At 44.2% G+C, this 12,708-nt stretch overlaps 1 protein-coding gene across 5 annotated transcripts in view; it reads right to left on the bottom strand.

Moving 5' to 3' along the window:
• Positions 1 to 3,688: 3,688 nt before the first annotated feature.
• LOC309601837 (histone-lysine N-methyltransferase NSD3) overlaps positions 3,689 to 12,708 on the bottom strand; it is a 45,765-nt gene continuing 36,745 nt past the window's right edge. For 3 of the 5 annotated variants that reach the window (XM_082335011.1, XM_082335013.1, XM_082335012.1), the window contains 5 exons: positions 9,428 to 9,544; positions 8,896 to 9,037; positions 8,195 to 8,301; positions 7,625 to 7,829; positions 3,689 to 5,997 (listed from right to left, as the gene is read on the bottom strand). In XM_082335011.1, coding sequence (XP_082191137.1) covers positions 5,756 to 5,997; positions 7,625 to 7,829; positions 8,195 to 8,301; positions 8,896 to 9,037; positions 9,428 to 9,544 — 813 coding nt within the window. In that variant the 3' untranslated portion in view covers positions 3,689 to 5,755. The remainder of the gene's footprint in view (positions 5,998 to 7,624; positions 7,830 to 8,194; positions 8,302 to 8,895; positions 9,038 to 9,427; positions 9,545 to 12,708) is intronic. The other 2 variants (XR_014230587.1, XR_014230588.1) reach the window with 2 other exon arrangements.

Below are 12,708 nucleotides of genomic sequence, written 5' to 3'. Positions count from 1 at the left end.
GGCCGCCCGCCCCGCCGACGTGGCGCCGCCGCCGCCGCCTTCCCCGGGGCGGAGCGGCCCGGCCCGGCCCTCCCCTCCCTTCCCTTCCCGGGAAGCCCCGGGGCCGGGAGTCCCCTCGTCCCCCCCCGAGGGCTCCGGAGTCCCCTCGTCCCCCCCAGGGCCCCGGCTCCCTCAGGGAGAGCCGCAGGACGGCGTTTCCCTTCGCGGCCTTCGCCCCGCTCGGCCGGCGGGAGGCAGGGAGGGAGAAGGCTTTCGTCGTTGGAACATTCAGAACGATTTATTGAAGTCAACCTCAAGCAAAAGTTCAGATCAGTGGAATGTCATTAAAAACCTTTCCAAATGAATCCTCACGGAAGCAAAAACACATCTGAATTCCAAAGTATTTGTAAAATAAAAAAGGCAACATCTCAGTAAATATAATGTACAAAAATTATATGTTCCTACCATCACACACATTCAGTAAGAAGCTAAAATATTACAGGCAATTCTAGATACACTATAACTAGTTGACAGTAAGCTATCTATATACAGGTTAACCAAGCTTTACAGGTTTCACACTATGCAAGAGAACATAGGCCGAACAACAAAACCCCCAAAATATCGTATATCTCAAAGTCTATGCGGCAACATCAAATCATAATACAGTAATGCCCCAGTGGAACATCGCCAGGGAATTTAACACTACTTCGTTAGTGTCAAGAGCTTCTAGTCAACTTCCAAAAACTCTTAAGATATCGACTTCAGTGAATATTGATGCTTTGCTATTAAAGACTCGAGTGATTTCGTTAAAATAACATTTCACAGAATCTACAAAGTTTGTTACAGATAAAGTCTACAGAAATAACAACTCTACAAAGGTCATCCTTACAGAGAAAGAGTACGTGGGAATGGAAACGGAATCTGCAGGTATCTGTGTTGTGCAACATCGCTCGCGTGGAAACAAGCGGGTTCGGTCCCTCATGGCACCCCCAGCTACGCGCACGCCCCGACGCCGGGCGAAACCCTTCCAACCGAACAAAAACCCTTCCTACCGAACAAAAAAACCCTTCCGACCGAATGAAACCCTTCCTACCGAACGAAACCCCTTCCGACCGGCCAGCTGGAACGCTACGTTATCACCTCGTTTTCTGCGGCAACGCCATCGCTTCGTTTGGAAAGTGACACCAGAAATGAGATACAGCTCGACCAGTGAATAGGAAACTCCCCCCCCCTACCCCAATCCAGTCTGTTTATAACCCAAAAGCGAGCAAGAACTGCTTGGAAAGGGTCCGGCGCCCGGCTGCGCTAGGATGCCCGGAGAGGACCGCCACACCGCCATCTTGTCTCCGGCGGCGGGAAGAGCTCGGCACGGCAGCTGGCTCCGCACAAACCCCCCGGCAGCGGGTACCGCGCGAGAAACGGTGACCGAGTGAATGGCTTTGGCAAATTCACACGCGTTTTCCCTTTTTGATTTCACATTAATTACAGAAGTCTTCTATGCAAAGCACAGAGTTTCAGCTAAACGACTCCCCTCTCTCCAGAGCAGTGAGATAGCCCCTCACAGGGGTAATAACGACCTGAGCTTGCCGCTCAGGAATAGAATATAATAGGAAACAGCTTTTTTTTTTTCTTTTTTTGCCTTTTTTTTTCTCTTTTTTCCTCAGAACAACATCGTGAATACATCCAAAGTGTAGGAGTGTATCGTAAGTGCAAATGTTTTTGCTACACAAAGATAAATGGTAGGGAAAAGTTCATGGAAAACGGAAAGCAAAGGGACAGCGTTCCTCCGAGGTCGCCGTCTCTCACGCAACGCGCTCCGGGAACACGCACGCGTCCGAGACAGCCGCTTTGAAAACCTCTCCCGTTTGCCAGAGATTCACTGTACAGTGGGAGCGGAAAGTAACTTCGGGGAGGTCAAAGACATTTTCAATGTAGTATACAAAAAAAGTTATGTATAAATAAAAAAGCTGTATAAGGAACCGCAGAGCTTCAAGTACATTAAACCCTGAATTCAATGAGGCAGAGGTTTCAATGTTAAAGTGACTACTTCGTACCAGCGTTGGACACCCCCCCACCCTCCTCCCCCTCCCCACCCACATATTTCTGTAAAGTTTCAATATATACAGACTTTATGCTCATTGTTAATTACGTCTAGTAATTGTCTTTCCCATTCTATCCTGAAATTAAGATACAAGAAGTTTTTTAGAAGGCCAAAATTAAACATTCCAGCCCTATTACTCCATGTTAACTGATTCTCTAAGACCATGGTGGTGACCAGAGAAGGTAATTTGCCCACAAAATTGCCTTTAACGTTATCCTTCCTGAGCTGCAAATGCCTTCAACAGTCTATCGATAGGACAAATCTACGCTAATAATCGGAAAGCTACAATAACTAATGCTTGCACCAAGTATTTAGAAAACGGCCGTAACCAGCCGTCGCACCACTTGGCCACGGTCTGCAGAAGGTCTGCGCCGCGCTAAGGTGCGAGCGGTCGAGTAAAAGCTCCGGTAAACCACCAAATCCCGTTAACTTTGCGGAGCAGCTCGGACGCTGCGTGCTCCGGGGAGCGCGCAGGCGACGGAGCCGGAGTCGGGTGCGTGGGGCTGGCTCAAAAATATAAAATGCAAGTAAGGGAAAAAGCCTGATGGTGCCTTCCAGTTAAGGAACAACGGACAGTCTTCAACAGCAGATTTAAGTTCTCAACCGAAATCACCAGCAGTTCTGTGGATTTCTTCCAGGCCTCATCGTGAAACGACCAAACCACCCAATATTACTTAGCTCATTTTAGAGACCGCACAAATTTAATTCAGCAGCTGGACTCTCCCTCTGCTGAGGCCAATTATCAAAACACAGCTGTTAAATCTTCTCCTTACAAAGGAATTGCATCATTGTTCAATTCAGTTTGCGAAAATGTGGTTAAAACGCGGGCATACTTTAACATTTTCTGTTTGGCGTATAGAACAAACCCCCTACGGTTACCAAGATACTTTGAATTAGGTATCTTCTTTTCTCAGAACGTTAAAGCTTTTTGAAAGATTCACCTTCTCTCCAATAGCGTGAAATCCAGTTCAGACTTTCTGTTCCTAAGCATGTACAAGCTTATAAGCCAATCTCCTATTTTCCCTTTGAAGTCCAAGCCCTATTATTAATCTATTTTTGGTGGAAAAAAGGAGCACCTGTAAGAAGTTCGAAACCAAAGTTAACCAAGACATCAAGTGGCGTGGCACAGGAGTAGCAGCAGGCCTCAATTCACAGCATTTTACAAGTTTTTAAGCCTTCTGTGAACCTTCACACGTTCTGCGATACTCGGCGCACCGGCACGTCACAGCAGGACGTCTCACGTGGCGACTGATGGTCCGTGGCTCGTGTCACACGCTCGCGAGGGGGTCCGGGTGCCACCGCACCGTTGCCCCCCCGGTCGGGAAGTCACCACGGGCACAGAAGGGAAAAAGCACGTAGGTGCACTCGCACGATAGCATATTTGCAATATTCAGAATGCTCTAAGAGAAAATCATTTGAACATTACCAAGCCTAATAAATAATAAAAAGTAAACACATCGGGCCTTACAGACACTGTAGCAAGAGCCATGTTTGGAATTTCTGAAAATAAGGTTAAACACCCCCAGTAAGAGCTTAAAAAGAGACATTTATCACACAAAATGTTAAGAAAAATAAAATCCTTTTTGTAAATTTTTTTTTTGTAAAAAATACCAAAATATAGCACGGCTTTCAAGCAAGAGTAGTGTTTCAGACATTCACTGTAGTACGAACCACAAGATGAAGTGCTTTATAGATCCCACTAGCCCTCCGCACCATAAACTGACCCCCAAGATACCTGCACGGTTACGCCGCCCAAGACCCCCACAAGTCTGTAGGAAAGGCATCTGCAGACCATTCAGAAGATGAACTGCCAGATCAGTTAAATGGCGCAGCAGCTGCTTAAAGAGATTGTAGTGTATTTTGTAATTTTACAATTGCACACAAAAAAATCCCCCCCCCCCCCCCCCATAAATTTGAGGACGAGAAGGACAGCAGCCAGCGGCAAGACATGTTCTAAAATCCCACATGTACTTTCTCAGCCTACTACTTTCTTGAACTGAGAAGTCACCATGTTCCTTTGGGTGATGGAAGCAGTTTTCCAGAGACAAGGTTCTTAACTGAAAAGCTTAATTTAGCCAGATACCAGCAACACTTGATATTAATTCTTTTCCTTTAGGACTGTTTTCAATACCCATTAGCAAAAAGCTAGCACAAAGTTAGCTAATATCAGTATGCTAGTCAAAAGTACACTATACCGGGGCAGGGGGAGATGCACAGTGCTTTGTAAGACTGGGGGCTAGGGGAGAAGATTCACCGAAGACTAACTTCAGCCTGGGGAAGCGAGTTCCCCCAGGCTCCTTGCAGAAGAAACGGAGGAGGATAGGTTTTCAAAAGAAAATCTGCAGCACGAGCCTACCTAAGCCACTTCAAAGGCCTCGCCGAAGGAACCTGTCTCTCCACTGCTTAACAGAGGAAACCCAGGAGAGAACTGGCTCATGAGGCTAAAGTTGGGTGCTGTGAATGCGGCCCGTTACCCAGACAGAAAATACCCTGTTCATTGAAGAAGTGCTGAGATTTTTCTTAGCTCCGTTAACAATGAAGGTTAAAGTCAGGAGATCTCTCTCTCTCTCAGCAAAAAAAATCTGAACGTTCAATCAAAACAAACATGCACATGGGTTGGATTCCTTAAGGAATTGCCTTAAGCCCAGATTTCCTTTGAAGCTAATGGGAGGCTGAGAAGGTGGCAATAAAGAATCACGCTGATATAATTGCCACAAAACAAGTGCAGGCTTGGCAAATGACGAATACACAGGCACGGACCAATCCTCCACCTAAAGAAGTCAACGGCAGAGCTCCCACTGGCAGGATTAAGACTTCAGTTCTGAGTGTGCTGCAGGACGTGACCGAGGCCGGGAGGCTCTCCTAACTAGGAAGGTTTTCCAAATTAGGCGGGATAAAGAAATGACCATTGTGCAATTAATTAAGCTCTTTCTGAATTTCCACCTGTCTGCAAACACCGATTACAGCTCTCAAGCAAGGAACCATGATTTCTTCCCTCCTTCAACAGTGCTAGATCTCGTATTACAAGCACTTCCAAGAAGTCATACACCCGATTTCTCATAGGAAAAGCTTTACAACAATATTCATAAGTTAACATGATATATAACCTACCTTCTCAAAATGCCTTTAAAAATAAGTACTGGAATGGAGGCATTTCAGGGTCACCTGGTCTGAAACCCACATCTGTCTTTATGGCATCTCAATGTTACACAGAGTGGGGAGGCTTTATTCTTTTCATAAACTAGACATAAAAGTTACGTTGGCTTTGCTGTTGTGTTTTTAAAGACACGCTGACTGATCAAAACCAGATCTTCAACACCCTTTAAAAATTAAATAAATAAATATGTTGCTATGCTTTGCTTTCTACACTCAAAGAACATATTTTAAACAGAATATTCTTTTCACTGCCAAAAGGTCTACGTTTTTCTTTGAAGGCCAAGACGTTTCTGGTTTCCAACAGTAAGAGCTGCTGTAGCACATTCAAGGGTAAAAGAAAGACCGAACAATAAAAAACAAACACCACTGCCTGCTTCTGCTCGCTAAGAGTAAATGGTCCCGTTCCCAGTTCACACACGACGGCTCCAATGACAAAGACTGAATGTGTCATAGCAGTCTCTCCAAGTTCATCGCCTGTTTGCGCCTCTTCTCCCCTCCCTTGTTTGCGTTTAACCAAATTCACTCCTTTGCTTCTTCTACAGGATTCTGTGCTTCCAATTTGCACTTTATCTTGCTCCAGTACTCGGGTGCCACGGGAGATTTGGGGTCATGTGCGGAGCAGCAGAGACGGCCATCCAACGCTGATGCCACCAGGGCTCCCTTCTCGTGATCTTTACAGAACGAATGAGGGCAAAACTCACAGAATGAAACTGCAGGATTGCTACAGACGTCGCACTGATGCCACGGACATTCCCACTTTCCTGAGGATGGGAGGGAAAGGGAGGAGAGAGAGACAGAAAGCTGAAATTAGTGCGTTTCAGGGACAGCACTGCCCTTTAACCCTTACTCCGTGTTGTAATTGCTCAGATGAATGCAAAGAAAGTTCAGAAAAGTCAGCTCTTACTGTAGCTGCTACTTCTGCTTCTCATTTACAAGAATCCGAACAGTTCTTAGTCATTTTGCTTTTTTTAGGCCTCACTTAGAATCATGGAATCGTTAAGGTTGGAAAAGACCTTTAAGATCATCGAGTCCAACCGTTAACCCAGCAGTGCCAAGGCCACCACTAACCCATGTCCCTAAGCACCACGTCTGCCCTTCTTTTAAATCCCACCAGGGATGGGGACTCAACCCCTGCCCTGGGCAGCCTGGGCCAGGGCCTGCACTTGGCTCAAAACATTGCTGCATGCATAAACAGAGCTTAAAATAGTTAGCTCAACCTCCTCTGGCATCGAGACACCAAATATCCTTGCCAGATAGTTTGTTTTGTACATTTTTCTGATTTGTGAGCATCTCTTATTGGTCCGGACACAGTACTCGCTCAGACAGGTATCTCCAAATTAAGTTTTAGTTCAACTGCAGTGTACTTTAAATGCGTTAATTTTGAGAAACAAGTGAGAAATGGCTCAGAGAAGAACAAGTTGTGTAAAAATACATTTCAGCATAAAACCCCCCAGATGCCCCCAACCATTCAGACATGTATTTGTATGACCATGTGCCGAACTCTCAGACTGCAAAGGTATACTGAACACAGTGAAAAAGGAAAAGCAAAAGCTTCTTGCTGCTGTGTCCAAGCCTCGCTCAAGTCCCTTTTGGCTGGGTTACTGTTGAGAAACAGAGACTTCAAAGAAAAGCAAAGCCAAACAAAAAACCCTAACTCACGTTGCTCTTGGTGCTGAGATGCTACCATCTCTTTCTCCAGCAAAGAAGCTATTTGGAGGATAGCTTCCATGTTTCTAATATGCTGAAAAGGCACGTGACAGATTCAACGTCACTCACGGCAGTCTTTTGGTTAATTTAATCGTAGACTAATCTGGACTTCCAATTATTTTCACCAATCATATGATTCTATGAGAGTCTTTGGAATCGGGAAGCTTAAAGAGATAAGGACTTTCACAAAATCCTGCAATTGGATTAAGATGTTGTATTGCTGAATAATTTGAGCCCTGGCTACAAAAAGCTATGCCTTACCATGGAAAAAGTCAAACGGAAGATATGTGCCATCAGGATACAGCAGGTAATTTAAACACATTTACTGATTAATCGAGCCCTACACATCATGCATGCTATGTCAGTGGTTTGAACTGTCATTTGATTTGCGCTTGGTGACCCTGGGACATCAAGATGATGCTTATAGTTCAGTCAAAATAAGAGGAGGAAATTTGATCCAAGAAAAAGATGCAACAAGAAGAACATTAAAAAGTATTACAATACCTCTCTGTCCATCGGTTCTCATTTAGGAACACTGCCACCTGATGCGTTTCTAAAAGTGAGTGGTATTGCAAAAGCAAATATGCTGCCTTTAATGGAAATGAATACTGCGTTTCAGCTCAAACATTGTCTTGCTGGAGGAAGGAAAAGATGACTAGGAAGCCATACGATTGCTCTTACCAAAAGGTGGTTGAGTCAGGTTAAGGCATAGGAGGTGGTATGCTTTGGGACAGTCCTTTTTATCACACATGACTAGCTCTCCCCCATCTCCGCACTGGAAACAGTTGTCTTCATGCATCTGCTTCTGTTCTGTTTTTATTTTCCGTTTCTTCTGCTTTAATTTTGCATTCTTCACCTTCTCTTCATTTGCTGTTGCAAACGCTGTCTAGCAATTACAAAGATCACAGCATACAGTCACTTTATAAACCCCTTGCATTAAAATTAATTTAATCAACTTTGGGTTGTTATTATTTGCATGGACGATGCTTAAATTAAATCCACTCAAAAAAGTTTTTAAGCTATAAAAGCCAGAAACGCCCATCCACGTGTATCTGAATTAACACAATTTGGTAAATTAACTTCACCCTAGACACAATAGCACTACAGTGCATAACTGTCAAATCTTCAGAGACCTTCAAGGGTGGAAAGTATTACATAGCAAAAAGTTAAATAAAACGACCACCTCTCTTTGCCCTACTCTCACTAGATCTCTGGATTTGGGAAAAGAAGCTCCAATTTTCATCCACGTACCTTTGGACGCACTCCTAGGAAACCACTGCAGTTTTCTGCTCCACAATGACATTCGGTCCTACCATTGCCCAGACAATCCAAATTATAATTAAATGTTAACTCCATTCCTAAAATGTAAAGAAAAACAATTCACCCACACAGACACCGAGGACAGACAGGCTTGTGACAACGACACGTCATTAGCATTTTTCTCTTCGTGGTCTGCGAGATCTAGCAGCAGTGTGTTTTAAAAAGGGCAAGCTTGAAATAGCGCATTGATTTCGTAAACTTTGAAAGCGGCAAATCCTGCCTAGATCAGACGTGAGCCTAAGCACTATCTAAGCTACGCTATCATACAGACCCAGTTAAAATGACAGATCAGGTAAAACAACTTAACATGGAAAGATAATACCACACCAGGCAAATATTGGTGAGAGCGTCAATGCTGTGGTAAGCGTTCACGTGACAGAGTTAACACCGTACTTAGCAGCAAACCCTGTCGTTAGCTTTAACAGTAGCTTTCAGCTTCAAACTGCTTCTAACTACAAGATCCTTGCTAAAACTGGAACTCAAATATTTGTCTCCAGTCCAATGAATGACAAAGTTCCTACAAACATCACTGGTATTAAATAACTTCAGAGAAAAAAAAAACACATGGCCAAGTTAAGAACGTAGCCATTTCAAGACAAAAGTATACGTGCAAAATAGTGCCATCTTTTTACCTGCAGGAATATCGCAAAGAGCAAACAGTCCAACTCTAATGTCACCATTCACTGTCCATTTCTGGGTTTCACAGTTTGGATTACAACTATGGTTCATAAACCGAGAATAATTCCCCTTTGGGCCAGCATCTATTATCCGGTCCTTCAGATAAAAAGACAAAGACGTATTTAGTACTTACAAACAAAAAAAAGGTTTCCTGCTGACAAGTGACTACTAGTGGCTAAGGCAGCAAAAAATATGCTTATTTTGAATTAGTTAAAAGCGGTAAGTTTTCCCTGCAGAGTTAGTTTTATGAAAAAGCGTCTGAATATTTGTGCTTACAGAAGTGAACAGGCACAGAGTGCACAACCTAAGATAGAGGCTGTTTCACCTCTTCACCCGTTCATTAAAGAGAAACACAGATGTTATCCTCCTACCCACACCTGAGTGTCAGTAGGAGGGTACCATCAAACACGGAATGATGCTTCTGCCAGCGTTTTGCCCCTGCTTTCAGCCATAAACAGTTTATGTTGAACAAGACATAATATTTACCTTCGTGACAGTTAACATATAAAAATTGGTTACACTGTTTTCATGTGCACGTTTGATCCGCAATCTGCACTCCTCTTCGTCAATTAGCTCGCCAACATATTCATTCACAAATTCACCCTGAAAAGGAAAACAAATATAAGAAATCCGTGCTTACTACTTATGATGATGAGAAAGGGAAGCAGCACAGAAAAAAGCATTTCCTATAAAAATATACTCTAATCATCGCAAAAACCATTAAACTACAACCATCTAGCAGGCAAGACGTGAATATGTGCACCAGGTATTTGGTGTCTAAGCAATAAGCCCACTCAAAATAACAAGGCAGCAGAGCCGAGCGCTGTTTCTGTATTCGCTGCACAAGCCATACTCATCAGTTCTCTGGAATCCCGTAAAGTTTCACGCTTCCTTTGAAAAAAGGACAATGAGACAGTATTCACAGACTCCTAAGGAAACGTGAACAATGGCAAGTATTTTCACTACATACTTCACTTTTATTAGGACTTTTAATAGTTAATAAACTCAGAACATTTGCAGTAACAAAGTTTTAACGAAACACAGATGATACAAAAATTGTAAATAAAAAAAAAAAATTAATTGCTAAAAAACACGTTTAAAAGTAGCCCTGCACGCCGACAGCATGTTCCCAACTTTTACGTACGGGAATTCAGAAGAGCTGGGCCGTGACTGATACCTTGATACAAGGGAGTCAATAGTCAGCACTCAGCATCGCTTTATCAAGACAGCCAGGTGCTGATGGTTTACAACACTGTTAAAAACAGCTATTTGAAATGCTCAAATTCAAGCGTCCGAGGAGCACCTGATATTTCAAGACAAACTCTCGTAACGCACAGCAGTAACGTGTTAGCAAGCGCTACGCGGTCAGCCGTGCTCGGGGCAGACGCCTGGGCTCCCGAGCGGCCCCGAAGGACGTGCCGGGGCTCCGGGCAGCAACGCCTGTCCCCACGTGCCCTCGCCCGCAGCCGTCACAACCCAACACGGATGAAGAAAGTGGTAAATGAAAGGGATAAGGGTGGAAATCAGGCAATTCGGTTCATGTTTCTGAGAGCTAAGTCACCGAAGTGGCTCAGAAGCCCGGCATTCGTTAAGACTGATTTACAGTTTGGAATAGTCTGAGTCTTATCTAACACACATTCACTCGATAAAAATCACTTAGATGCTTCTGAAAATTTTAGCCCAAATCAAAGGGGAAAAAAAACCAAAGTCCCCTCATCGCCAAGCTGCTTTCAGTTCCGCCTGTGCGTTTGGGAACACCCGGCCAGTTCAACAGAACCACCAACCGTTTTCAGTAAAGCTCTTACAGGACACAAATGCATTAATAAAGTTTGCATATTAAATTCACAGGAACTCTACCATAAAAAAAAACCCCAAAACCTGCTATAAAAATTCACCAGGTCCTTGGGACAGCAGTAATCGTAGTGTATCGAAAGGTTTTTAAACACAGCTTTTCCCCCCGCTGTTCCTCTGGCTGCTTGTTGTCAAATCAGTCGAGCGTGTGTAGGTTGAAAAAAGTCCCAAATGCAGTCAGAAGTTTCCACCTAAAACCGAGGGTGCGGCGAACGGCGTCCTCACTGAAACAGGCTGTTAAAAGACCTCCAGTATCACCCTACTTACATGCATGCCTGTCACAAACCACTACATAATATTTCTCTATCTCAGTTTCTAGAGACTGTAAACTACTTTTTAAAAAGCCAAGGAGGTAGACGTCTAGTAAAAATGGACAAAAGCAAAGAATTCACAGTTGAAATTACTATACATAAGCCCAAAGCTTTCATCTGGACATCGCAGGACCTCTTCAGGGGAGTATCCTACACCTGTGCACAGGGTTAAATACCACATTGCTTAACGGTAAAAGAATCAATTCAGGATCTCCCTGCTTTTTCTGTACTTTCTGATCACACTGGGAGCTAAACATGTCATATCCCACAGTGATTATCCAATCCAAAACATCACAGCAGGATTTCCAGTCCGGAGAGCAGCCACTTTCCCTCTACAGAGCAGAACAGCGTCATCCTTGCATCAAGTTCAAGTCCACCAAAACTAGGGCCTGTGTCCTCGTGATGAGAAGCTCCGGGATATTGCTGCTGTTGAGACGAGTGCAAATTCAAACTGAAGAAAATACGAAGACAACCAAGAGCAAAAGAGTTCTCTAGAGCCGAGTCTCGAGGACGTGGGTTACACGACAACAACAACTTGTCCTGAAGTCTTAAAGTGTCCAGTTCCCTCCGTGGGCATAACTGCATCTTCTGTTCTTCAGGTATGCTCAGCCATCTCCTTGTTCAGAAACAACGAAGCCTGCATGAGTAAGAGCAAAACACACATCCGTCCATCAGATCCATTCCTTTGCCGGGCAAGTTAAAGCAGAGGTGAAATCCAGGCCAATCATCCTCCTGCTTGCCTCGAAGTACAGCAAGATTGCAATCCAGCTAGACGAGGATTCGCGCGCTTAGCTATGCGAGTGTAAGATTTTGTTTTTCCGCATCAACTGTTGCGTATCCCACCAGAATCCCAGACTGGCATCCCCAGTAATGCAATGTGCAGCAACACAGCGTAAAGGAAAACCAAAGTGATCCACGTGGAATGGCTTTCTGACAGTCAGGGAAGAATATTCCCATTCCCCCACCTCGCTGACTGCACCCACTAATGCTCTCAAAGACGCCATCCATTCTAGTATTTAAGCCAAAGTCCGTAACATTTCCCGAGGCTAGTCAGTCCTTGCTGCTTTTTGTTATAATAGCAGTGTCATTTCCATCAACAAAAATCTCTGTATCTTCATCGTTCTTCTCTGCCTTCTTGAACTTCTAAGAACCTTTGAAGTTTGTTGTCCAATGCAGCCTGATCACCTCCAGTGTTTCACGAATCCCCTGCGAGTTCTTCTGAAACGAATTCAGGCTGAAGAGCTGAACGCCAGGAGGGCGAGGAAGCTGACTCGTTACCAGACGTCTGTAAGAGTAAATACCGCAAACTCCCCCGCTCCAAGCAACCCACTAATGGGAAATGCCGTCAGCGTGCTGCTGTGCAATAGCACAAAAAGAAGAGGCAAAAGGAAAGACTTAAGAATAACCCCCTGAAAAGGGGCTCACACTTCCAGCCGACTCCACCCACCCTTTGAGCTTCTCTCAGATTTTGTGATTGTCATTTGGTGGCTTATGATAAGGACAAGGGGAAGAAAAGGGGGGAAAAAAAAAAAAAGGAGAAAAACCAGGCAACTTATTTTGCCAGCCCTCTAAGATTTTATCATCTTCAATGACCTCATTTAGGGA

Source organism: Platalea leucorodia (assembly GCF_965183815.1).
Source record: "Platalea leucorodia genome assembly, chromosome: W".
Taxonomy (NCBI): domain Eukaryota; kingdom Metazoa; phylum Chordata; class Aves; order Pelecaniformes; family Threskiornithidae; genus Platalea; species Platalea leucorodia.
This window is presented reverse-complemented; position numbering and strand designations above follow the sequence as displayed.